The sequence below is a fragment of the Micropterus dolomieu genome, linkage group LG09, assembly GCF_021292245.1.
Source record: "Micropterus dolomieu isolate WLL.071019.BEF.003 ecotype Adirondacks linkage group LG09, ASM2129224v1, whole genome shotgun sequence".
In the NCBI taxonomy this organism is placed as follows: domain Eukaryota; kingdom Metazoa; phylum Chordata; class Actinopteri; order Centrarchiformes; family Centrarchidae; genus Micropterus; species Micropterus dolomieu.
In genome coordinates, this window is record NC_060158.1 from 15,069,558 (window position 1) to 15,097,196 (window position 27,639).

The 27,639-nt window shown below is 42.4% G+C and overlaps 2 protein-coding genes across 2 annotated transcripts in view; one reads left to right on the forward strand and one right to left on the reverse strand.

Annotated features, from left to right (window-relative positions):
• jarid2b (jumonji, AT rich interactive domain 2b) overlaps positions 1–15,182 on the forward strand; it is a 50,061-nt gene extending 34,879 nt beyond the window's left edge. Inside the window, exons 7-18 of the mRNA XM_046059132.1 lie at positions 2,818–4,261; positions 5,319–5,893; positions 8,547–8,639; positions 8,928–9,046; positions 9,295–9,365; positions 9,581–9,695; positions 9,931–10,036; positions 10,221–10,403; positions 11,339–11,469; positions 11,727–11,913; positions 12,257–12,364; positions 12,638–15,182. Coding sequence (XP_045915088.1) covers positions 2,818–4,261; positions 5,319–5,893; positions 8,547–8,639; positions 8,928–9,046; positions 9,295–9,365; positions 9,581–9,695; positions 9,931–10,036; positions 10,221–10,403; positions 11,339–11,469; positions 11,727–11,913; positions 12,257–12,364; positions 12,638–12,862 — 3,357 coding nt within the window. The 3' untranslated portion in view covers positions 12,863–15,182. The remainder of the gene's footprint in view (positions 1–2,817; positions 4,262–5,318; positions 5,894–8,546; positions 8,640–8,927; positions 9,047–9,294; positions 9,366–9,580; positions 9,696–9,930; positions 10,037–10,220; positions 10,404–11,338; positions 11,470–11,726; positions 11,914–12,256; positions 12,365–12,637) is intronic.
• Positions 15,183–16,958: 1,776 nt separating this feature from the next.
• Positions 16,959–27,639, reverse strand: part of dtnbp1b (dystrobrevin binding protein 1b) — a 72,284-nt gene continuing 61,603 nt past the window's right edge. Inside the window, exons 6-8 of the mRNA XM_046057763.1 lie at positions 23,865–24,032; positions 19,195–19,338; positions 16,959–18,660 (exon numbers count right to left, since the gene is read on the reverse strand). Coding sequence (XP_045913719.1) covers positions 18,332–18,660; positions 19,195–19,338; positions 23,865–24,032 — 641 coding nt within the window. The 3' untranslated portion in view covers positions 16,959–18,331. The remainder of the gene's footprint in view (positions 18,661–19,194; positions 19,339–23,864; positions 24,033–27,639) is intronic.

Consider the following 27,639-nt stretch of genomic DNA (forward strand, 5'->3'; position numbering starts at 1 on the left):
TTTTTTTCCCCCCCCCCCCCCCCCCCCCCCCCTATTCTTCCCAGGGCTGGCTCCTGCAGATGTTGCCTGTTAAAAATCTTCCTGCCAGGCCTCAGCTGGGCTATAGCAACACATGATGTCATCTAGACCCACCTCCTTCTCCCTCCCCTTCCCCGCTCACGTGCAACTGAACACTCCAGTAGAGTCTCCGGCTGTGTGTGTGTGTTCTATTTTTCCCCTGTGGCTTCATTGTCTTTCTTGTTCTGTTCATAGTCCTTCTCATTTCTTTTCAAATTCTCTCTGCCGGTGGTTGTTAACAGTAGTGAACTTCCATGTCCTTTTTAAAATATTGCTTTCTTTCTTGGTCTTTCTTTATTTCAGTCTTTCTAAGTATCTAAACTAGCTCCTGCCTCATATGTTCTTCCCTCATCATCACTCTATTGCCATCCTCCTTTTACACCAGACCAAATAATTAAAGAGAGAAAAGTGAGGGACACTTGCCAAGCACCCCCCCTGAAGAGAGTCGGTCCGCTGAGCCCTCCTGTGGCAGGAAGCAGTCATGACAGTGTGTGTCTCAGATTCAGTGCTTTGTCAGCAAACTGTGGCTGGACAAATATAGTAGCTATCTGGACAACTGCTGCTTTAGCACTTAGTTACTATTTAGTGTATGACAAAATAAACTGTCACATTGACATCTGTATTGATTTGGCTAATTAAACAATACAAATAAGTCTTAACTTTCTGAGATTGTGCGTCAGATTGTAAATTCATTGTTAAATAACAAGCCACAATGAGACTGTACAGCTTTTTTTGTGAGTGTTGCAGCACTTGCTTTGCAGCTTTCCTTCATCTACTCACATTGTTTCTGAATTCTCTTCCAGTCTTCCTTTATCCCTTTCCCTCACTCCTTCTCAACACCCCTTCTTTCCTCCCTCTCGCCTTGTCACCCTGTGTTTTTCCATTGTGAGGAGGAGTGTGTGTGTGTGTGTGGGGTGTGTGTGTGTGTGTTGGGGGAATGATTGACGGAGGCAGGGTTAAGTTTCAGTCCCCCCTTATCTTTTAATGGCCTGGTCTTTGTGTCAGCCCCCCGCCACCTGAGACAAACCCAATACAATACATGCGCGTATATATATACACACACACACACACACACACACACACACACACACACACACACACACACACACACACACACACACACACACACACACACACACACACACACACACACACACACACACACACATGTGACACGAGAGCCCTTCAAAGGCAAACCTGTCAATGGGCCGGCTGCCACCTCCCTCCTGTGGTGCCCTGACTGTGATTGATAACTTCATCTCTCCCATCCCTCCTCCTTTCTTTCTTCTGTGGTTCACTTCCAGCTGGTCTGGACAGAGAGACGTACACAGATACTGTAGATGTCTGGCAGTGAAATATGAATAAACAATGCATGTAATGTAGGGTTAGACACAAATTTGCATTTATAGATATTTGAGAACAAAAACAAAGAATAGTGTGCTTCTCTCTCTCTCACTCATTCGCTCACTCAAACACTCACATACACACCAATCCGAGAGAGAAGGGGGAAAAGGGGAATGAGAAACTCCTGGCAGCACTGAAAGTGGGCCATGAAAACACAGACGAGGAGGGAGAGGAAGAGAGAAAAGTGGATATTCTTAGAAATGCATACAGGGGAGATATAAGTGGAAGAAAGGAAATGTGGGGAATGAAGTAATGGAGTGAAAGAGTGATTGTGTAGGTCTTTCAGAGTGCTATACGCAATTTAATTTTACACAATGGATTTTAACATGTACTGGCCCAGCTGTAAAGCTCTCTGTACAAAGGGAGAGGGTGACCATGCTTCTTCCCACAGCTGTAGCCAGTGAGCCAGCCATGGAACCAGACACCACAGTACCAAACCTCTGATCTACAGCTGGGGGCCTCAAAGACTTCACTAACCCATGTGGACATACACACTCACTCCTTTTCTCTGTCTCACATATGCACAAACACACATGCAGGACCTTTATTCATAACGCAAAAATTGAATTATAGCATTTAAGGAAACCCATAGAAAATAAATGGCTGTTTTTATGTGCCTGGATGGGCTTTTATTCCAACCCAATGACTACTACCTCATACTGTCCAGCCATCTGCTAGCAGAAACCATGGAGCCATCCGTGCTCCCCCTCTCGTGTCTACCATCTCTTTTTTTTCCCTACCCCTTCTAAACTGTTGTTTATCTCGGGATGTAGTGGTTTTGGTTTGCACATATCCTTTTCCAAATCTCAGCCTTTGTGTTGACAGCAGTTTGAGCTGCAGTTTACAAAAGTGCACTGTATTTGAAAGTATAGTAATCAAGACACTTGATTAGTTCTCTAATGAATAGTGTAGGTTTCCACAAATAGCTTTGGTCTGACCAGCCAAATGTTTTACTGCAGTGCTAGCATCTGAATGTCTGGTCTCTTCATTGTGGAGTGTGGATGTGCCCACGCCCCTGCATGTGTCTTGTCGTGCTTTCTGATTATAGAATCTTATCCGTGTGTGGGTTCTTTTTTTTTTCCTGCATTTTTGCTATCTTTGACGCAGTAGTATTTTTAACTTTCACATGCATGTGTACAACATTTAGAGATCTGATCAAATGGGATTCTTACTGAGATTTAAGCTTAACATAACCTAACATAACATAGCTTATAAACATAACCACCCCATCAAAGTTTTCCAAGAGATATATTACTTAATTTACATGATTTATGCACAGCATTATTATAAGATTTGTTATCCTATTCATCTAATGTGCACCATGTCCTTTTCATCTCCTTTTTCTGTTGATCTCAGGTCTCTAAAGTGAATGGGCTGACGCGGGCGGGCTCGGCACAAGCTATCAGTAGTGCCAAAAAGAGCCGCGATTTCCGACTGCCGTCCAAAACTGTGAAGAAGTACACAGCTACCGTGTCCAAGGGCCACGTCACCTACACCAAAGCCAAACAGAAAGAACTGGGCAAGAAAACCAAACTCAGCAGCAGCAACAAACACAACAGCGCCGCCTCGGCACCATCGTCAGCGAACAATCACAATCAGCACAGCCAGCTAGCAGCCAGCAATGGGCTGGCCAACTCAGGAAAAGCAGCGGCACCAGCCCACCACAGCAATGCAAAAACCCGCAAACAGGTGCTACTATCCAATGGGCTGCACAATGTGGCTGCCGGCGCCCGCCTCAACGGCAGGTTAAATGGGCAGCGGCACAACACCTTGGCCAAGGACAGACAGTTCCAGCAAGGCCAGGGGGAGTGCCCAGGTCGAGAGGGACTGCGTAACTCCAAGCGGCGTCTGGAGGTGGTGCTCAACTCAGTGGGTACAGGAGTTGTGGAGCAGAAAGCCAAAACCACTGGCACTGAGGCCAAGAAGGCCAAGCTTCAACCCACGCCTCTGGAGACACGCAGCAGCAGCAAGAAAGTGGCCAATCAAGAGAAAGCTGCCCCGCAAACCATCACCCCTACCACTCCAGTTTCTAATGGACATGAATCAGAAACAGCCCCTTCTCCTAGACAAACTCCACCTGTTACCCCACGTCCTACTTCCCCTCCTCAACAAACCCCGCCTCCTACACCAGCAGCCAATGCAGAGCCGGTGAACCAGCGACCCAAGCGGGCATCGGCTGGCAAGCTGATGTTGATTCGACAAGCACAGCAGCAGCAGAGCAGGTCTCATGGTCGGAGCTCCTCCTCTTCCTCCCCATCATCAGGCCAGAATCATCCACAGAACCCCAGTCGTGCCAGCACTACCTCAGACCCCCAACAAACCTCTGTGTCCTCCTCCATGACCTCCTCTCTGCTTACTTCCACCAACAACCCCGGACAGCTCAAACCAGCAGCATTGCGGACCACTGACCGTGACAAGGAGTGGGAGTATGAGAAAGAGATGGCACGCCAGAAGGAACGTGAGCAGGAGAAGGAGTGGGAGCGCCAGCGGAGCAGGCCAGAGGGCTGGGCAGCACTAGGTGAAGTCCCTGTCTTTCGGCCAGTGCCAAGGGAGTTCCAGGACCCCCTGGTATACTTGGATGCGGTGAGGGAACAGGCTGAGGAGGCTGGCATGTGCCGCGTGGTCCCGCCCCCAGACTGGCGGCCAGAGTGCAAGCTGAGCGAGGAGATGCGGTTTGTTACACAGGTGCAGAGGGTCCACATGCTGGGCCGTCGCTGGGGCCCCAACGTGCAGCGGCTGGCCTGCATCCGCAAGCACCTCAAATCTCAGGGCATTACCATGGATGAGCCACCTGTCATTGGTAAGTGAGACAAACGCACATGTATATGTGAATGTACACAATTTAAACCCAGACACCCCATTCCAAACTGAGGCCTTCTCTCAGCCCCGTCTCTGGTTGTTTCTCCAGCTTTTATTGAATGTAAAGAGAAGAAAGTGATGAACTAGATACAGTACATCAAAGGACGATAATGTATGAAATGTACAAGAAAGCTGCTGTTTACCGTCTCATTATCCTGCAGTTTTTTAACTGTTTTTGTATGAAGCCATGATAAAATCAGCTAGTAAGCGTTTCCTTTGGTATCAGTGGTGCTCTGAAAGCTTGAGTTGCATTCTGCTGGATTTTGTCTTCTCGTTTACTAGTGACAATCACAATGTGGAACAACTTGGTAAGGGGCCTGACTGACCATGAAAATCCGCATTTCCCCAGATTGTCCCGTCACCTTCCATTTTTCACAATGACATAAATGTTTTATTAGCTTTTAGACTTTTCTGTATGTGCATTACAATACAGTGCAGTACAGACTTGCACATATTAGACTTGTACTGGTTTGTGTTGCACATGCGCTGTTGCTTTTGTATACAGCTGTATTCAGATTAGCCCAGTGTGAGTACAGTTGGTATGCGGCTGTTAGCCAGAGAGACCTGGCAGCCAGTGAGCCACAGTGGAATGCCTTCAGCCAGCCAGGATGCCCTGGTTCCAAATGACTTCCTTTACTGTGCCCAGCAGATCAGTTCTACATTAACAGAATGTGTGTCTCTGTTTGGCACAATGATGGTTCAGATCATTTTGAAAGGTGATAGCTCAATTTGCTGTTTCAAATAAAATGAAATGGGCTTGACGGAACGGCATGTTTAGCCAAAGGAGCAGATGCTCCAAGATGATAGTCTTTTTGATTTGATTTCTGTGTTGTTTTTTTCAAAACCTGAGTTTAAACAAGTGAAAATGGGCAACTTCCCTGTGTACACACCGCATTATTGGGTGGGCCACAATTTCTGTTATTGAAATAGCAGCAACAACAACCAAGCCATTCTTTTTCTCTCAATTAACCTTCTCTTTGTCCTTCTGCTCCACGCAGGTGGCTGTGAAGTGGACCTGTCACGTTTTTTCCAGCTCATCAATGACATGGGCGGCATGCAGCAGGTGATGGACCTGAAGAAGTGGACCAAGCTGGCCGACCTCCTGCGCATCCCTAAGTCTGCGCAGGACCGGCTGGCCAAGCTGCAGGAGGCGTACCTCCAGTACATCCTATCTTATGACTCGCTCAGCGCCGAGGAGCGCCTCAGACTGCAGGCCGAAGTGCTGCATGAGAAAAAGAACCTGGAGTCGCGCCGGGGCCCTCTGGAGGGTCTTTCGGACTCCTCAGCACCTAGTGCACTGGTGCTGCCACGCTATGAGCCCAAGAACGGGCTAGTAGGTGGGATAGTGGGAGGGGCGACAGGGCATCACCGCACCAATGGAGTGTATCACCGTCTGAAAGAGCTGGAGGCTCAGGTCAAAGCGGGCCGACGCCGGCTCTTCACTCAGGAAAAACAAGGCAAAGAGGACAGGCAGCATGGAGAAGAGCAGCAGGAGCAGCAGCAGCAGCAGCAGGAGGAGGAGGAGGAGGAGGACAGGGGCGTTCTCAGTGACCAGCACAAATGTATTAACAAGGTGAGGATGAAGAAGACATTAGCTGTTTATGTTTTATACCAGATATTTGAAGCATAGATATAAGAAGCACAGAAATGTTTCTTTTGGTTGTTATTAAGTGCTGTTAACAACTGTTAACTGTTTCTGGGTAAGTTGTTCATTACATCTTTTGTATAAGCACTTAGCGCTAAGGCATAGAAACCTTTCTGGATGTCACCTCCTTATTGGCCTACCCGTCTTTACTCAACACAGAGACACCTAACAAATCTCCTGCATCTAACTTTATTTAAAATAGAAGAAGCTTTTAAGTTCCGAGAGAGATATATATATAGATATAGATAGATATAGAGATAGATGGATAGATAGATAGATATATAATGAATGAGCCAACTGTTATAGATTGTTTGATATTGTTTATTAGCATGTTGGCGTCCTAAAGTCCACACTGTTAAATGGCATGCCTGAACTAAAATCAAAAATGGTATACGCATTGTTGAGATGGTAAATGTCAGACCTTTTGTAGCTCGTTATCAGTGACTGAGCAGTCTTCAAAGGCCACATTATTGCTCAGCCAGGTGTCTGCCATCTCACTACTGTCTGAATCAAGACTAATGTCACACATGAGGTGTAAACAACCTACGCCTTTCATAGTATCACCACTAACATTTGAGTGTTTCGATATCACTGTGCCAGTTCTTAAGTGACAAAATATGCACCCTATCTTCAGAAGGAGCTAAGCTGTGCTATAAATTGTCACAACATTCTATGACTGGGTTTGTCTTATAGGGAGGCTGTTACTGTGGTGTGAACTGCAAAGGTGTTAATGCCTTTTGAAATTCTTAATCACTGTTCTTGTTAACATTATCATGCTGTTAACTGAGTTTGTGGTTCATAAAAGCAAACATAAGAGGTTTGCACACCTGCTTACATGCAGCAGTACATGTGAATGTGTCATGTATTGTCAAGGCCTGTTTTTTGGGTGTGTGAGTGAGGGACAGGGTTTTTTGTACCTTGCATGTCCTGTGGTTTTGTTAAAGATTTCTGTGCAGGTGTGTGTGTGTGTGTGTGTGTGGTAAGGTGGTCAGTAGTCTTGCTTGTTGGTGTGCACTCACACACATTGGATGTATCCCCACCTCCCCAGCCTGCTGGCAGCTGTGTTGATTCTGGCTGGCTGAAATGTAGGTCAGAGAGAAGGCAGCCCCCAAAGCAGCCCGTCCCCTCACGCCTGCCCCCCCTCGCCGCCCCCCCGCCTTCTCGAGCTCTCTCCGCTCCTTTAATCCAACCCTTTCTGCATGGCTTCTCTCCTTCAGACCATGCCCTTGCTCTAAGCTATTTCCCCAAATCTTTGGTCCTCTCGCCGACCGTCTTTCTCTATCGTGCCTTGTCCTCTTGCCAATACCTTTGCCAAGCCCCCACCCCATACACACACCTAAACATGTACATCAATGCAAAGGGTAGCAGGTTTTTTTGTGTGTAGAAATACACATGTGCAAACACATTGTTGTTGTTGTTATTGAAATATTTATTTTCAAAGAGCTTGTGTGTGCGCACATGTTTGGCATCTTGATACGGTGAAACAGTAATTATTTCTGTAATTAAGATAACTTAAATTTGTGTGTCTCTCTCACACTCACTCTCACCGTGCGTAATCCTCAATGTGGATTGCATTTGATATTTTTCCCTCCCTGTTCCTTTGGTAACTAAATCCCTCCATATGACCTCCCTCTGAAGAACTGAGATATTGTCAAGAGACTTGACCCAGTACAATCCAAAGACCTCTGAATTATAGAAGTACTATTCAGCGTGGTGGCATGTGAATGGCTGTCACCATCCTGATAGGACAGACTTGTCTAAATATGACCCATCACTTTTCTCCACAGCTCAGATTTGTATGCATTTTTCATCACGAGCGGCCCCCAAGAGAAGGTTATATTTCACTTTTTCTATCAAGAGAACAAAGTGCATGTCAGGGGTATAATTAACTCTAATTACACCAGGAAAGGCTTGGATAAGTGCTGCTACTGACTCGCCCCAAACGTAGTCTTGTCAGCGCTTACTAGGTCACTACTGTACTGTGTTATTCAACTGCATTATTTCACAGCTCTGTAGCTATTGTAATAAAATAGGTTGCAATAAGGCCAGTTACTTTTTGAAAGCATCTAGACACCTAAGAAGGGAAAAGACAAAGACAAACTGTCACAGTGAGGATAAAGAATCCGCAAGGTCATCTTTCAGCAGGGTCTGTACATCTCTAGGCCCGGGGCCGGCAGATTTATGGTAACCTTCAAAGCTTCTCTGTAGAAGGAGTGTCCATGGGAGACTGGGTCAAGTCCAGGGGAATTTATCTGGGACTTGTAGGTGAAGCACCAAGGCACAGCCTTACAGAGACATGTACAGTTGATACATTTGTCCATGCACATACAGTACATGCATTCTTTTAAACATAATGCTTTCCTGATGACGTTTTGACTCATACAAACATATGGTGGGAAAGAGGAGAGCTTGCAGTTCATTGACATCCAGCAGTATTTTCTTTGCTCGTGGTTTATTCACACTTGTTTTTTCTCACATGACCAAAGACCATGAATATATGGTGTGAGTCTGGCTATTTTTTTTTTTTCCTCAGACCCCTTTAGCATGCTGTGACTCATGTTTTAATGCCTCTTTGTTTCAGGGGAAATCTGTGTCTTTGACTAACTTCTTCAGGATAGCCCGGAACACCATGACCATGTGCTTTAACAAGGAACCAGGAGCTGCTGAAGTTGAGGTTAGCATGCTAACATCTTGATTAAACTACTTGTATTCAATGTTAACGGTATTGTATACAAAAGTTTTTTTTTTTTATGAAACATTTAGTTGCTGCCAGTTAAGCTGCCAGTTCAAAGCATTGAACAAATGTTTAACTATAAGAAAATCATTCAAACAGGAGTTTCTCAAAGACCTCCGCTAGCAGCACCTGTTCAGTTAGTTGACATAATTGACTGAGGCACACCTGAAACCTGCACCCCGCTTCATGCATTCTTCCACTGATCGGCCTTTCTTCCTTTCCTTGCAGCAAGAGTACTGGAGGATTGTGGAGCAGAGAGATACCCATGTGACGGTGCATTGTGGGAAGGTGGACACCAGTACACATGGCAGTGGTTTCCCCACAGGAAAGTCAGAGCCATTTTCAAAGTAAGTAACACTTACGGACCTTTACTCAGACCTTACTCAATTGAAAGTTTGGACAGGGTATTCTGCCCGTGTTGCAAGACTATATGAATCTCAGATGGTGAATCGGTGCTGAGAAACCTAAAGAGTAACACTGCCCGCTTCCTCGAAAGTGACCATGGAGGCGCCCTTGAGCAATCTTACCAAGGTATTCTTTAGGTAACCTTGGAAAAAAATGCACAAATGATCATTTTCTCTTATTCTTTCCTCAGACATGGATGGAACCTCACTGTCCTCCCCAATAATTCTGGATCCATTCTGAGGCATCTGGGTGCTGTGCCTGGTAAGGGAATGTAAAGACAGTTCTGTACACCGCATAAAGGCTGTAGCTGCTCAATAGCATACTCTGCGCAAGACAAAGTTGCATAATGCTCCCATGTCATATATAGGGAGTAAATTACTTTTTTGCTGCATCTCTACAAATTCTGTGCTATTGTTTGAGTAATTTGCAGTAAATAATAACCTATGCTCTCTCTTTAAACCCCTCTGTCTCCCCAGGGGTGACCATTCCCTGGCTTAACATTGGCATGGTCTTTTCTACCTCATGCTGGTCTCGAGACCAAAATCGCCTTCCATATATTGATTACTTACACACTGGTGCTGATTGCATTTGGTAAGTATGCACTGGGCACTTCTCCTCATTGTTCCTGGTGTATTGTGTACCCAATCCCACTGAACACCAAATTCTAATACTGTAAATTTTTAAACATATGTAAAAGTAGCAAGGAAACCCGTTGGGGAAAAGTCTCCCCTCTGTACACAGTTCTCTGAAAGTGAGGTAAAGTCAACTGATCCTTTTCCTGAAGGAATATTTAGTATGTCTCTGTCTCGGTGTGTTTCTCCCACAGGTATTCTGTCCCTGCTGAGGAGAAGGCTAAGATGGACAAGGTGGTCCATACACTGCTTCAGGCCAATGGCACCCCGGGACTGGAAATGTTGGAGAAGAACATCATGGTCAGTGTTTTGTGTCGATGCGAACTGAAATATTTTGCCCTGTCATGCAATAATCACGTTAGAAACCTTTGCAGTCTTTCATCAGTCATAGTACTTTCTAAAGGCACTTCATTACTGAAAAGATACAGTTTCAGAAATGTAACACTTTTTTCTTTCTCTCCTTTACTCCTCTTTGAACTTCCAGATCTCTCCAGAGGTGCTGTGCCGTGAAGGCATCAAGGTTCACCGCACGGTCCAGAGGAGCGGCCAGTTTGTGGTGTGCTTTCCCGGAGCCTTTGTCTCTAAAGTGTGCTGTGGCTACAGCGTGTCAGAGACAGTGCATTTTGCTACACCCCACTGGATGAACCTGGGTTACCAAGCTGCAAAGGTCAGCATATGATCCTGAATCTGGGGCGGCATATCAGTACAAGGGCCATGTTAAATGACTAAATGGCACATACTGTATATGGGAAAACAAAATGTGCAATAAGGGCAACATGTTTTCTTTAAATTTGAAATATAGAATCAAAATGTCTCTGGAATTAATATTTTGCCTGTGTTATGTGTATTACAGATATGTTATTTTGTTTCACTCCTGGTTTGTAATACCTCACAACACTGGCCCCCTGTGGACAGTGGCAGTTAAAGCTCTGATTTATGTAAAGTTGATTGAAACTGAAATGAATAAATGAACTTAGAACCTAGAGCTTGATTCTCTAATCAGCCAGTGTGCTGAACTTTAAGGGGTAATTGCAGCTGTAAGTCTCCTGGGGGAGTGTATTTAGATTTTTTCTGTCATCATGAGGAAGCCGTTGGACCTCATTAAGGCAGTAAAAGAGAAGAAAATGTTCCTTACTGTCATTATGGACATTATAGTGATCGAAGTACGTATACCTTCAGCAATACCATCGTATTCATAGCCACAGCAAAGATTGCTCTCAAGGGTAATTTGACATTTATACAATGTACTGTATTTGGTGCACTGCCTGAAACATTTTCTTCCAAATGGTAGACAATTTGTACTTACAAAATATTTATCTGAGTGTACAGAGTCTGTGGTTACACTGCAAATGGTTATCAACAACATTATCAACATTGTTGGAGCTTACCAATCTACTTGCTTTACTCTCACTTTACCTAGTTAAAATATCTGTATTTGAATGTGTGTAAACCTCTGGGGGGGAAAAAAAGGAAACAAAACAGGTTGAATAAATTACCAAGGGGGGGGGAGTGGTGTCTTTTATTTTGAGACATAAAAATGTACACCACAGAACACATCAACAGTCTGCTACTGATTCAATGAGATTCTGAATTTGTGTGCAGGACCTGAAATGTCGTCGCATAGCCAAACCCTTCTCCATGGAGAAGCTACTGTACCAGATTGCTACAGCTGAATCCAAGAGGGATAATGGCCTTCTCCTCACCACCATCTCTGCCCTACTCAAAGACCTCAGGTAGGATGGAGCAGGGGTCCTAAATGCGCACATACTCGTCTTCAAACATACACATACGCTACATATGCGGTTACTATTCTAAAAGGTAGAATTTTATATGCAAGTGAAAATTTTAAAATGATCAAACTGTCATTTCCACTATTTAATGAATCAGTCAAATGTTGCATTAAGGGTACTGAATCTTCTATTTATTTGACCTTAAAAAATATTCTTCTCCCCTAACATCCAACTTAGTGAGCATCTTTCTTGTCCAATAGGAACATAGAGATGCGCCAACGGCAGGAACTTTACAAGGCAGGTTTGCTCTCCTCTGCTCGCTACGGCACCCATGACAGCAGCCTGGGGCCCGGTGAGGGACGCAAAAAGCCCCGCGGGAAATGGCTGGCACTGGAGTCCTCTGAGAGACGCTGCCAGATCTGTCAGCATCTCTGCTACCTGTCCATGGTGAGAGCAGGAGTTTAACACAATAAGATATACGGACTTAAATTCCAAAATGCTATAGTGCTAGCTTCTCAATCAAGGATGTCCTTCAAGAAAGCGCTATATATATTGAGAGAGGTGTGTGTGTGTGTGTGTGTGTGTGTGTGTGTGTATGTATGTATATGTGTGTGTGTGTGTGTGTGTGTGTGTGTGTATATATATATATATATATAAAAAAATAATACAGACCGAGTGGAGACATTTAAATGATTTATCAGGTTTCCCAACATCTCAGTAATAAGAGAAGTCTTGAGTTGAGTGTCTGGTTTCTACAGTAATGTCTCTGTCTCGGTTTCTGTCTGTGCAGGTGGTTCAGGAGACTGACAATGTGGTCTTCTGTCTGGAGTGTGCCCTGCGCTATGTGGAGAAGCACAAGTCCTGCAGAGGCCTTAAGATGATGTATCGATATGATGAGGTGAGCTGCCCGTTTGATTGTTGCTGTGATTCAGTTCTCTGTCTGTCCAGATGGGGGAGACATAAGCTAGGTTTACACTGTTTACACTTAGATTGTTCAGCATGTCTGTGTTCATGTGCTCTATTTTCTTGTGTGAATACTGTAATTCCTACTGTGTCTGAATAAATTATAGATGAACAAAATTAAGTTAGAGAAGTATATTGTAAAATAAATCTAAAATGTTCATTGTTAAATGATTCAGGTTTTAATCTTTTTTTCTGGCCTTCTAATCAGGAGCAAATCAACAGTTTGGTGAACCAGGTGTGTGGCCGGGCCATGTTAAAGAATGGAGGCGGCGGTGGTGCTGTCGTCATCAATGGAGTAGGGGACCCCTGCCACGGGTTAAGCCCAGCCAAAGCATCACCGGCGAAGCGAGGCCCCAGAAAGCGCGCCACCGTGGAGGTGTCCTTGGCACGCCTGTCCTCCAGCCACATACCCAAGGCCGCTGCTGTGTCCTGAGGGGGCGCCTCGACATCGCCACCCGGTGCGCTGTTCCCACATCCTGCTCTGACCCTCCCAAACTCCTGTGTTTTGTTTGTTTTTGTTTTTCTTTTTTTTTTTCCCTCACATAAAGCAGGATCACTATCAATCCCTCCTCCAACACCTAATATTTAAGATTGATTGTTTTTGAGCTTTGAAATTCCCCTCACCTGACCCCAACCCCCTCCAAAAATATTCACCTCCCCCCTTAGTATGACAGTCTTGTTTATAAAAAAGAAAAGAAAAAAAAAGAAAAGCAAGATGTCTTTTTTGCACTAGTGTGAAAGAAGAATTTGTTTTTGTTCTGGATGATTTTAGAATCCCCCGTCCCTCCTTAAGTCGCCCTTTACAACATTACAAGCATTAAGTGTAACGTTCACAAGAAGACTTGATGGACCCTGTTATACCCTTTTACCTCCACCACCATCCTCCCTTAACTGAAATGGGTTACATTTGTTACCTTCTCCTTGCATCACTCTTTCCCGCCCTCATCTCGGCCCTGAGACTGAACCCCCCATCCCTTCTCATCATGTGTCACTCAACTGTGTGAACATGGGACAAATGAAAAGGCGGCCTTTTTTGTCCTCCCCAGTTTTCTGAAATGAAAATGACATCAAGTAAGTAGTTACCCAAAGTTTCTCTCTGTCCTTGTTTTGAGGAAGAGGAGTCCTTTTTTTAATTGATTTTATTCTTTCTTGATGCAGCTCCTGCATTGGTTTTTAAAAGAAAAAGGGGGGAGGGGTTGGTGGCGCGAGGTAAAAACTTGAAAGACAGACTATGTTGGTTTATTGTTGGTTGGCTATGTTTTTTTTTTTTTTTTAAAGTTCTGTTTTGAATTTTAGCTTTGTTTTTTGCTAGGTTTTTTTGCAAGAAGTCTTCTGTGTATTTTTTTTTTTGTCATTGTGGGTGTTTCTGTTCGTTGGTGGATGTGAGAGGGGGCAGAGCTACAGCTGCTTGACCTGTGAAGGTCACCGCTCACCTGACTTCCTGGTAGTATGGAGGGATCCTTCCTTCGCGAGCAAGTGAAAATGGTGCCTGATACTTAGCGAGGAGATCCATTTTATTGGTGCTGTTGGTTATAATTACTGTATAACAACACAAATTAAAAATCTGGGGGTTAGCGTCTGCTATCAGCTAACAGCTAGCTCACCCCCACCCCACAGGGCAGAAAGGCTTTCAGGCTTTTCTGGTTCTAGATGTGCAATCGTGTTAACATTCCATTCTTCCAGTCCTCTTGTTTCATCTGTACCAGTAAACATTAATTATTATATTATATTATTATAATTATTTTGTGTTTTTTACTTTTGTTGATCTGATGTGTTATCTCAAGTAGAGCCACTAGTCAAAGAGTGTAAAATGTGAAATATGAAATCTGAGGTTTTTTTGTTTTTTTTTTTAAAACTGTCTTGTTTTTTTTGGCTTTTGCATTTTTTTTCCCTTTTCCAGATATGAGTGATTTTTAGAGAGAGGAAAAAGTCCAACACAAACAAAACATCAACTTTTTTTTGTACATAATCCTGTAAATTTCTTTAAATACTTGAGCCTTTTTCTGGGGTTAAGGAAGAAAGAAAAGAAGGAAGAGAGAAAAAGTTCCAGAGGAGAGTGGTTGATGAAGAAAAAGCCTTACATTTCCCTTTCTTCATCCATGTGAGTTTGACGCTTACAGGGTTGCTCTGGTAAACGTGTATAAAAAATTTTAAGTGCTGCTTATATCACTAAGAAAGAAGATATTGAGTAGCCAACGACTGCCCCCCCAACCTAGTTTTGTTTGTTTAGCTTTACTTTTTTAAAGAAAAGGGAAAAAAAGAGATGTTCATAAAAAAGTGGGTTTTTACATTTTCATTACTGAAAATTCAACAAAAATGTAGTAGCTACTCATGTTGCACTGAGCTTGCCAGTGGTGACTGTCAAGGAAAAATCCTATAATCCAGTTTGTTGGTTGTCGTCCCTCGCAGAAGACTGAACTGTTTTAGGACTATTTAATGAAATACCAAGTCGGGTGTTTTCAACATAATAAAGTGGTTGTCAAGTTTTTATGGCCTTACAATATATTTTATTCAGATGGGATTTTTTGTTTGTTTTTCAGTTCTGTCTGTTTGTTTCTTCCATTTTCTACAGTATAAACTACTTGCTCACGGTGGGGTCTCTGGTGACTTAATTTATTAGTGCCGTATCTCGGCCTTTCCCTCCACTCGGAAAGAGAGTCTCATGTTGGTTATATTGACAGTTTTTTACTTTTGCAGTTTGTACTTAAGGTTTAATAAAAACTTACAGACAATTCACTGTCATTTCTTTCCAATCTGCTTGTGTCTCTTTTTGTGCCGAATTTTGACATGACTGCAAGAAGGAACGATTTTAACAGCATCATAATTTAGATTTCAAGCTGGTATCTGGTTGCATCTGCTAACATTAACGGGCCGTTTCAGCCAGTTTACAAAATAATTTCCCCCTGTACCTCTAGCGGTATCTGTCCAAGAGCTGAAATGATTGGTTAAATTAAATCGATGAGTCGCTTGACAGAAAGTTAATCAGCAATTCTTTTGATACGTGATTACTCTTGTCATTTTACAGCAAAAATGCCTAGATTTGATGGTTCCATCTAAAAAAAAAAAAATCACCTTCGGCTATGGGAACTTGTGATGGACTTGTTTTTAATGTTTTTGCATAGTATAGACCATGGGTTTTCAGAGTCAGACTGGGCCTCCCCTCAGACAAAGCTTGGAAAAAGGCCCCTCACCCCCACTTAGTTTACTTGCAAAGTTTCACTCATTTCCTGGATGCTCACGGTATCGCGATTATATAATTTGATATCCCATAGACACTCAACAATTGAGCCTAATATTGCTTGTTGACATAACTACAGACTAAACCAAATACATAAAGGTCTGTCTTAAGGCAGTTATTAGTTTATGACTCTGGGAAAGATAAACTTCCCTAAAAATACTGCATCTCTGGACTATCTCCCTTTAACCAACTTCCACATTAAAAGGTATTCTATGTCATGTCCTGATAACTAATGTAGTATTTTCACTCCCATTGACTGAGGTACCCCCGAAACTGTTTGGAGCCCCCCTGGGGAGGCCCGCCTCCCACTTTGAAAACCTCTATCAGAGACTAATTAACTGACTGATTTAATCAACAATAAAAATAAAAGCTTAGCTGCAGCCCTAATTTAGCCATGCAGTGTATCCAGACAGTATATAACCTTTGCTGGAACTACTTATTTGGTAGAACATTGTTCCAGCTAAAACTGTTGACAGTGAGGCCTGTGGGTTGTTGAGGAATTATGTTGTTTTTGGAAAGAACCATTACTGTTAAATCTCCTTTTTTTTTTTTTAATGCTATGAGCACCAGAAACAAATGTCCAAGCACCTTCATTGTACTAGGGTGTGGTGCAACCAGTGGCATCTGTACTTCCCAAACTCTCTGCATTGCTAGATACACTAGAGTTAAGTGAGGAAAAATAAAACAGAAGTTTGATGTAATTTGGTTCACTACAATACAAATACAAAGGCCGTACCATGACATCAAATTCCATAGTACACAGCAACAGGTGTGGGATATATTAGAAGTGCTCTTATGTTCATTCAACACTGAGCTCATCACTCTATTCACATGCCACACATTGTACAGTTGGAGGGTCCTGTAGTTTGATAACCTTAATTAAAGTGCACTGGAGTGACTGTCACGCATCGACACCAGCTATTTACTATTCCCAGTGAACACATCCACTCTCAGCCTTCAGATGTCATTCACTCTCAGCATAACTAGTATTGCTCTTCCTTATTTTTCAGTTGAAAAACATTTCACTGTAATAATGAATAGATGCAAGGTAAAATATCCCTTCCCAAGAGACAACCCCTGTATTTCAAAGCCCTGTCCCTCTTCTACAGAACACACTATAAATCTATCCATTCCCTCACCGTGTCAGCTTTCCATTTGTAAAGAGCTCAGGCAGGACTGTAAATCAAGTAGTGAGCACACAGGGGCTGTTAACATGTTCAAACCCTGAATCCTGCTCACATTTCATTCTTTAACTTGTTCCTGAAATGCTTAGATGGAAATTAAACAATACTAGGGGAGAAACATTTATTACCAACAAGTCAGAAATTGTAGGCAGGGGAAAAGAAAGGAAGGATTAATGCTGTCACATTGCACAAATGTCAACATTTCTGTACAAAAAAATCTGGATACATTTAAACCTTCTGGGTGTCGTCCAGCGCATAGCGCACAGTCCAAACAGGGATTTGGTCCTCGTTCAAAAGGAGAAGTTCACCCAAGTAGTATTGATTAAAGGAATGGCAATGGGTAAATCTCCTTAATGTGTGTATTTGTGTGTGTTAAATCATTGATACCCTGGTACCTGAACTCCACAAGTCTGTCAGCTTTGCAGTATATAACCCACTTCCAGGTGACTGCCAGTTATTATGTCATGTTTGGCACAAAAGTATTTTCTAATTGGTTGTTTACGCATAAAATATTGCAGAATCTAGCTTATAAACTAGTTAAAGAAATACAACTAGCTTTTGGGGCTCAGCTTATCTATAAAGACATGAAAATTCATCCATGTGCCTCTTGTAGATCATTTGTCAAGTGCTCTGTGCTAAGAATTTAGCATTTGCTTTTTTAAAAGGTTTGTGCTAGGATGTATATGCCCAGCATTTGAGATATCAAAGCAAAATTCCTGTGACAACTGTTGACAGAGAGGTATGTGAATTATTAAGCTTAACCAGGAAGGATTTCTGAAAAGACAAGTTGCCATTAAAATAATTGTCATTTTTCAACACAAAAGTCACTACCTGAGCAAAGAAAACCATGGCTAGATACCACGAGAGGTCAGTGAGATGACCCCCCCCCCCACGTGATACATACATACAAAAAGAAGACTTACTTTTAGTGATTTAAACATAAAATGTCAGAAACCTGACAGATCTGGTGATAGCCTTTTACAATTGGCAAGTATTTGGTACAAATATATTTTTATCCTGCAAAGATTTCACCAACGTTCAACACACATTAATGCTCATCAGCTGCAGTCTGTCAGCAGAGTGAATGCTTAAGTGTTAGCACAGAGCGTGAAAACAAAGAACTGCAGAGAGACACATGGATGATTTTAGTGTATGCTTCTCTATGTCCCCATCACTTATTAGTAACAGGCCTCTCCTGGTCTCAGCATGCACTAACACCGAAAGAGAATATTAGAGCATCCTCTAATTAATGTCTAACTATTTATGTGCATGTTAAACCATTCAATGCTATTATGCTAAAGGGAACTCAAAGATATTTTACAGGATTTAATTAGAATTGAAAACTCTGTTCTTTTAAGGCAAGGCCATGTGGCAGTTAGTGCAACATATTTATTTTCTTTCATATGTTCTTTCTTCAGTATGAAAGGAATTTGAGAAGGAAGCCAATATTGTTTATGTATATGTTTAAATCCATCTCTCCTCAAACCTTCGGCCTGCTCTCCTCACAGTCTTTGCTGGTCTGGTCCTCATGGTCTACCAAAGCTGTATCGGGGGGCACCTCCTCTTCATCAACTGTCACCACCACAGATGCCCTTGCTCGCCTTCCTCCTCCCCCTGATCCTCCAACGCCACCTCCTCCTCCTTGCTCAGTCTCCTCCTCCTCCTCTTCTTCATCCTCCTCCCCCGCCTCTGTGTCCTGGCTGGCTGAGTCGGTGCAGGTGGACGAAAGGGAAGAAAGCTTATGGCGTAGCTCAGCCTGGGTGGGAACCTGGAGACTGATCTCTGTGGTGAAAGACTCAACGTCTGGACCTGGAAGGCAGAGGAGTCACTTAAATAACTGCAGATTTTGTTTTAAAAAGATGTTCAGTGTTTGTACAAGTCATCCCTTTCTTTTAAAATAAAACCCAATCAATCTATTATTTATCATTATGTATTATTTATTTGCTCTCCTAGACCAGCAGCTGCAAATAAAAAGAAGGCACTGTTTTATTTGTTTTCTTAAGGTTTTGTTTAAACTCGCTAGTTGCTCAGTTGCCTACAGACATAAAATGTAGCAGAGTTTCTTGTATCATACTATTTTTAGACGAAGACAAGCTGTCAGTTAGATGCTGTAGGTTGTTCACTCTGACAAGAAATTTCCCAAGCAGATGTGGACAGATGGTGTTTGTGCATCATGCCTAAACATTATTCTTGTCAATCTTATGAGACACATTTCAGCTTCAGCTAATGTTTTGATATAGATTAGCTGTAGACTTCAGTGATTGAGTGTTGTATGAATTGTTATAGTTTAAATTAATTTAGCTGTGGAACACCTATCTTGTGTGTATGTTTATGGCCACCTACCTGTGCCAGGTGAGGCAGCACTGTTGTCCTCTCCCCCAGAGTGCAGGAACACATCAAGGGCTTCGTGGTCAGACATGTCCATCAAATCCATCTGCTCCAACATGTCCACGTTCACCTCCATGGATGACATACTTCCTATTGGCCCTGGACATGACACGCGACATCAAGATATTAGCCTTACACAAGATTGATGCATTCAGAGTGCAGCAGCAAGGGGCTGAGTCCAAGACGAGAGGCGCTTTGAGGATGTTTTGTTTTCCAAAATTTGCCAAGCAGAAGCAAATGGGAGCACATTCAAGCTAGATGGCATTTGAAATGGGTAAGTTGTATTCATGGAACAGTTTGTTTACCTTCTGAAGCATTACCACAAATAATGGATTGGCAGGTGTCACTGTATGTAGCAAGCTGTATACGAAGGCGACAAGCAACACCTACAATATAATTAAGTTTTATCCTAATACTCACATGCTCGTTTGTACAAATGAAGTGGGTATCTTCCAAAGGAAATGTCATTTTAGTAAAAAATTCCCCAGGGTTTTCTTGTTTCTTTCTTGCTTCTATGCTTAAAATACTATAGAAGATACAGACTTGATTCAAATAACTTCTGAAGCTTCATATTAACTTTGGCTATCTTTTTAAATACTTAACGTACATTTGGGCATGTGAGTATTGTTTTAAGGCAGACTTGAACATGAACCTATTCTTCAGGCAGATAGATTTCATTGGGTCAGAAGCAAAGAGGCTCCTGAAAGAGAATTCAAATGTTCATATCCATTTGTACCAGTTGAAGTTATTGGGATCAACCTTGAATAATGCTAATCCTCTTAGTCGTAGGTACATGTATATTTCAGGGCTGGGTGAAACACCTCAAAATTAAATTATGTACAATGAACAAATTAATAAACACAATGTACAATTGTTTGGAATTGGAATTATCTGGATTTCAGCATAAAGTGGTCATAAAATGTGATTTGATCTTCATCTAAGGTAGTATAGTGGTTGAATCACCTGTTAAACTGGCAAACTACATTGTGGTTTAATAAGCTGTCGACAACAAAATCAGGGGAAACTCATCTTACACACCAGATACTACTCTAACTTCAACCCCCCCCACCCCCGATCACTGACACGATGTGCTGCATGCGTCACAATCAGCCAGTCAGTGCACAGTAGGGATGGTGGGGATGGAGTAGTGTAGCGAGCAAGACAAAGAAGGTATATTATTGGTCGGTGCACAGCAGTGAGACAAGATGCCATTGGCTACCGTACCTCAAGGAAATGAGGAGAGCAGAGGAGGGCGGCACAGGAGGGAGAGCAGAACAGTGAAGAAAGAGAGAAAGAAGGGGAAAGTTACTTCCCATGGAGACTGCCCCAAACGTCTCCCTGTCCTTTAAATTACAACACAGGTACAAAAGATCACACACACGCATGTGTGAGTATCATAATTTCAGATCACTCAACTTTAATTCATGGGAATGTCTACAAATGTACTTTATACAAACTGACTCTACAAACCTAGATAAATTTAATGCATATACACAAAGACACACAAACACAGACACACACACATGTTGTGTATTATTTAAACATACACACACCAAATCACTCCACATTTTATACACCAATCCAGTAATATAGTCATTTTTCTCCTTCTCTCTCTTTCACTCTGGAGACAGCAGTGTTTTCTGTGACACATCTTAGAGGAACTAAGGTCTAATGCTTGCTAATGAATTCTCAGTATGGATCCTCTTCTAATGTGCATTTCCACATCACGCCTGTCAGCAACGCAATTACCACCACATAGCAGCTATTCAGCCTCATAAAACATAGGCCCTGATTTACTTTAAGGTTTGCGTGAGTAAAACCGTGTGCAAATTTGATATCATCAGCAAATTAACAAGTAAGCTGATCTACTAACGGTGTGCACGCAGAATGAAGTCTTTCAAAAGATCAAGATAGCACCTGTTGTTCATTTAGTACTTTTGCCTTAATGAATATGCAATTTGGGGCATTTCAGTTTTATTGTGCAAAGTAATGGGAGGGTAACATGCAAATGCATTTATTTACTGCACGCAGAGTAATTTAACAAGCCTAAAAGCAATTTCATGTGAGTGCAACAGCCTCTGTATTTAATACGTTTGAAAGGAAGGTACAATCCGCCAAGTGTTGCGCAGAGATGGCTGCTGTTATCGTTGCGAGAAGGATACACAGCCATAATGAAAGAAGACATAGAGAAATTAACATTAGATAATATTATTGTATATCCAATTTATAGAAATACAATTATTTATTTTATTTATTTGATGAACTATATGAATTGAATTGTTTTTTTGTATTTTCCTTTAGCCTTGACAATACTGTTGTATCAACATCCATGCCAATGAAGCAAATTTCATTTCGACCTGACTTCTTTTCTCCGTGATTTTGCATGGATCATGTGTAAAATTCATCCAGCCAGAGGGAACGAGCTCTAACTGTTCACAGCGCGCCGGTAATAGCGACACAACCCATTGTAGGTATCGGAGAGGGAATGGGGCGTTGGGGCAGGGACAGGGACAGGGACAGGAGATCGCGGAGCGACCGGGCACGGTGCGGAACGGTCTGTGATTGTTCCGTCTGGCTGGATGAAGCACAATCTGCTGGCATTTCCTGGCATCTGGGTCATTCCTGCATACTGTATCTGTTTCTGCTGGGGTTTCCCAAAGCAGTTTTTCAGGTGTGTTGTCCCAAGTACTTAGTGCAATCTTATGCAGGATGAGAAGGTACATATGATTTCCACATACTCGGGACGCACTGAATGAAACAAACCAAAGTTTTTACACGGTGGCTGCTTTCCCTCCCGAGTCTCTATGGCGGAAACGATTAAAACACGAAACCCCCATTTAAATACTCCCACCTCCATTGTCTTTGCACCTGTTGTCATCGCCGCAATAATTCTTAGTTGATCCCCCATAGCAGGTACTAATATTTTAGAAGACACACGCAATCTAGTTCTCTTTATTCGGGATGTTAATAAATCAGGCCCATAGTATGGAGGATGCTGATTCAGTTTCAGTCCCAAATAGGGCCATCTTTCCGCACATGAACAAAAATAAACAAAAGTACACACACACACACACACACACACACGAACCAAGACTATGGCTATGTTGTGAAAGTCTTGATCCAGAAAGCTGCGTTGAGAACATCCTTTCCATGTGACTGCCTCTAACATGTTCTTCTTTTAGCCATACTGTGACCTTGCCTAAAAGGTTCCCCTGCTGGGAAAGACTGTTTTTGCCTGCAGTGAGATTGCAGAGTGTATATATACATGTATGTGTGTGTGTGTGTGTGTTTGTGTTTGTGTGTGTGTGTGTATGTAACCTGTATCCTTGAGACTGCCTTTTGATGGCTCAGTGGCTTATGACATCTGCAGTCCTTTCTCTCTTTTTCTTGATTATCTCCTTTCAGTTCATTCTCTGTATCTCTACCCCCGTCTTTCTCAGTGTCTCCAGCTGTATCTTCGCTTTTCAGTGGCGCCGCCCTGCTGTAGGGATTTGCAGCTGCGTGAAATATAATGAGCTGGAGTGTGCTGTGTTGTTCAGCTCTCACACCGTAGCCTTATTTTCAGATCTGATTCGCCAGCATTATGATGTGAGCCTCCTCTGTAACTGATTGCAAATATTCTTATAGCAATTACGGCTGGCTGATTCTAATTCGGCTGTTGTGGATTTTTGTCGAGCAGCCCACATGCTTGCCTTTGTACTGTGAATCACATCGTTTGAAGTGTGAAATCTAAATGTAAACATCTCTTCTGTCTTTTCAGCATGAATGAATGTAGACTACACATGATTCTGACCAGTCTTTGAAAAACGAGCTGTGAATATTTCACTCACTGCACCTCAAACCTGGCTTTAGTGGTTGTTTTTGTCATGGAGGTCCATTCCCTTAAAAAACCCTGCACTGATTAAAAAAAAGCTGTTTTAAATGACAGTGAAAACAAGTCTCTCACATTCTCTCCCTCTGCTATCCTTAAGTCTATTTCCATTCGCCCCATCTTTCCTCCATCCTTACTACTTCACAATCCTCTCTAATAACCTATTTCCAGTGGATTAAGGGAGCAGGATAGATGAGTAAAAGAAGAAAAAAAATCACATTACAAACTCTGGGCCAGTGGAGTCCAATACATCTTTCAGCGCAGGAGGCATATCTCATGCAGTCCCTCATTTCAGCACATCCTTTGGGTATTTTAGCACAGACATTTGGCAGTAATACATGGGGTAAACTGCAGCAGGATTCTATTACAATCCCAGTAGAAGACTACATTTATATGGTGCGGTGGCATTTTTCAAAGTAATGGCTCTACTTGTGTGTTTAGCAACAGGCACTCAGAGAGTGGAGCCTCAGTGGAGAAAGCTATTATGGCTCAATCTTGTGATATGCAGTTGAAGTGTGAAGTTTTTGGCTGATGCTATCAGGACTTTGGAATTAATTCATTTGAATGATGGCTGGTTTTTGCAATCACCCTCAAATGAGTTACAGACACCAATGCCTAAAACTTTAACTCAACATTTTCCTTTGCAGGCCTCAGACCACAAGAAATGCTCAATTTCAAGCTGTTTAAATATAATCAAAGAGCATGAGTGTGGTATTGGAGAAAAGCTTCTGACCTCACGGCTCCTCCTTCTCACCTCTCCTCTCAGCGATCTGCAGGTAGCCAGTAGACAGGTACTGCTCCATGTCTTGCTGGAAGGCCTCCTCAAAGAACTTCTGCCTCTCTTTCAGCTTGACCTGCGTGGGTGGGACCCCTCCCTGTTCTGCCCCAGGGACTCTCTGTGCATGCTCTGCATCCAGCTCCACTAGGAAAAAGAGAGAAGAAAGTTTTTGAAGTTTGTGGTTAGTGTAGTACCCTCTATTGAGAAGATGTTCACTGTATAGCAAATTAGTGTACTGAAATGCCTCCTGCTGGTTATTTAGAAGCAGTAGTGGTAGAGCTGGGGATTTTCCACACAGTCAAGTAAGCATGGTGGACAGAGGAGTGCTGTTGCCTTCTCCTGCAACAATTTTCGTTTCGAGAAATAAATAAATTGATAGCTAGCATAGCGGGGAGTAGTTAGCACAATGACTCTGCATTTTTTGTTTCTTCCAGTTGTGTCTTACTTCCGTATTGGTTATATTCTTACCATTTGTGCTTTTGTTACAGTTTTACATTATGTGATTCTTCATTAAATTTGCACGAAAAGTTAAGCCTTGAGTTAAGCAGAGAACTTTACACTGTTAGTTAACTGTCTAGCTTTGAAAAACGTGCAGCTCATTGTGAGGACGGTATAGTTAGTTAGTAGCTGGACATGAGACAAAACATGGGATACTAGAAAGCACTTAAAGAGCGCAAAACTCCACTAAAATAAATAAATTCTTAATGCCTAAAGGATCACAAATGTCTAATGGGTATCTCAAACCTAAATAAGGTATACTTGCTGCCCACAAAATTTCATGGAAATCTAGGCTATTCACAATTTTTCTGTCCTCCTGGCAACAAAGGTGGGAATTCAGTTAAAACTTATCTTACTTCTTTACAAATTTCTCTGACCAAAACTCTTTGATCTGAAATTAATGAGTGCTATGGCAGAGAGAAACCAGACTGGGGAAAATATTTACTGAAGCAGAACGATGTAGAGCTCAGCGCTTCACGGCATTCACATATTCTGCGATTTTCACCAAACCCTGTGTAACTCAATACTCTGTCTCCTGTGAGTTTCACAGGAGGGACCACACTCACTGAAATCTCACGCATGCAACCCTTCAGTAGGTTGCTGCACACACTTCAGTAAACCAAGACTTATCTCCTTCGTCATGCTGTAGGATTAAAGGGGAGGTTTATCACTGCTGTCTAGGAAAACATTTGACTGCTATGTTTATTGTATTCATTCGAATACGGTCATTAGGAGTCTGTTAGAGATTGAATGTTTGTCTTTGCATTGGCCTTGTAATTTCTCCCATTTAAAACATGCAATTATTTTGCAAAACTTTGCAAAACATCCATTGGTAGCATGTCAAAAATAAGGGGATGATTTAACATGCTGAACACTGATTCTAAATGTGCCTGGCCTAGACTTGATTGGTCCACACAGAACTCTAGGGCCGACTGCGATTGGCCCCAACAGCGCACTTGGCCATGTCCAGGCAGTTTAAGACATCTGGGCAGTCTGTGTGGCCAGGGCAGGAAAGAGAGGAGCATATTAACACAGGGTAATAGAAAGCATGAACCTGCGGACAGAGGAATACTGTGTGTGTGTGTGTGTGTGTGTGTGTGTGTGTGTGTGTCTCGGGGCATGGCTGCAGCCTGGACTCTGACATGCTGTCTCTTTAGTTTTCTTGTCTCCCTCTGATGGATGGCAGCATTATATAACTCGCACTCGCTGACACTAACTACAGTAGCAAGAGCCAGTCCACTACATATAAAATGTCTGATGTGTCCCACATCTTTGATGTTTTAATGCGGACAAAAAACCCCCCATCCAATTAAAGGGAATGATGGGTTAAAAAGATGCTTTGCCAATTTGAATTTATCTGTTTATTTTCTCTATGAGACATCAAATGTCCTCAATAAAATGATTCAGGAATGATGCATACTCTTCCACTGTTCAAAGCTTCCTGTAAGTCCATATAGAATTACTTAAGGTGCCTGTTATTCAGTTGTGACATATAAACATATGTTATTACTGACAAAATGACAAGAAATACTGGGTTTTCAGATGAAAACTGTAGAAAACATGGAGAACAGAAAACAGACCATTCAAACTTGAGCAGCTGAGCAAGCAATAGGCCAAACGTGATGTTGAAGATTCCATGTAGGAGGAGGAGGTGAACCAATTACATGTCTTGATGCCAACACAGAACATGAGGTGGTCAATTACAATTGTGTCCTCTGCAGTGCCAAAAGCTGCACTAGAACATGAATGGTTTAAAATGTACCTTTTATAACTTCACTGTGACTGTATCCTCCACTGGAAAGACTTTAATCATCATATTTGAAGTACTAACTAAAATCTTGCTTTGGTAAACAACTACTTGTACATGCTGTATGTAAATGCAATAACCTGCTCTTCTTCCTGTTGTTACCAATTAACCTTTTTTCTCCTGCAACATTAATAAAAGTAAAAACAAACTTATTTTCCTTACTTGATCTTAAAAACAATGCCACACACGCACTGATCGGGGGCATCTGTCTGGTGCAATTTGAACAGTACCTCCTCGTGACTGTTTGCGTTTACATAGTGGGCCACATTGTGCTGCTTGTCTCACACACCTCGAATCAATAGGCTGCTTCAGGAGTGTTAACTCTACTGCAAGGATCAGAGAGGACACCCTCACACAGACCAGAGTCCTGATAAAATAGGCTGGGCCCAAAAGGAGCTCGCAGCAGATGGACACAAAGAAGGGAACAATGAGGTCCCACCAGAGCTCCCTCATGATAAACATCACACCAACAGTCCTCGGAGACTTGGAAAAGAAAAGCTCTCTGTCATTTCTCACTCAGTGTCCAATTTATCTCCTTTATCTGAATCCTTGTCCTCTTTTTTCCATCACACCCTCATCTTTCCCTCCTGACTATGTCCTTCCCTCTCTGTTGGCTGGTGTGTGTGTCTGTCTTGTATAGACTGCTCTATTAGATTAGGGGCCTCAGGGAAGCTTTGTTCAGATTGTCAGGCTTTGTGTGGGGTTGGTAACAGGGGATGGAGCGAGAGTGAGGGGAAGGCGTTTAGTTATAATTAGGGTTTGCGGACAGACAGCATTAATGATAGAGCTGGATCATGTCCTTTTCTCTGCCCGTCTCTAATCAAATTCTCAATCCATTATTAGCCTGAGCCATCTATTTATTTAGACCATACAGGTACCTACTGAGTTTGTGCCCATTTCTTTGACTGTCTGTTAGTCTCCATGTCTAAATCTACCCTTCCTTTCTCCATCAAATCTACAAACAGCTTTGTTTATTATCAAACCAAACCACTTCCAAACCAAAGCAAGACATTAAGTATAGATAGTGGCTTGTCAGTATTCCCCTCAAACATGTCATTTTCTATGTTTAATGATGAGCTTTCCAGGCTTCTTTATAACAGAAAATCACCCATTATATAAATGTCTTTACTTACAAATCTCCCCCTTCCTTCTTTTCGTCTTTTCTTCATTATCATCTACCAGACAACCATATCCTGCTACGCATGTTACTGTAGCTACGGGGACTATTTTTAGCTCTCGCTCATATTTAGCCCGTAGTATTAAGTTTGCGCTGATGACTTTAGTGTAAGTGCGGAAGTCATTAAGTCCGACAAATACTATCCTTCCAGGCTATGCTGCACATACTCTTTTATACATGTATATATTTTGTACATACATACCTTCTGATTCATGTAAATGCTCACACAGCTTCACAAAATGGTCTATTCCATACTCCTGCGACATGAT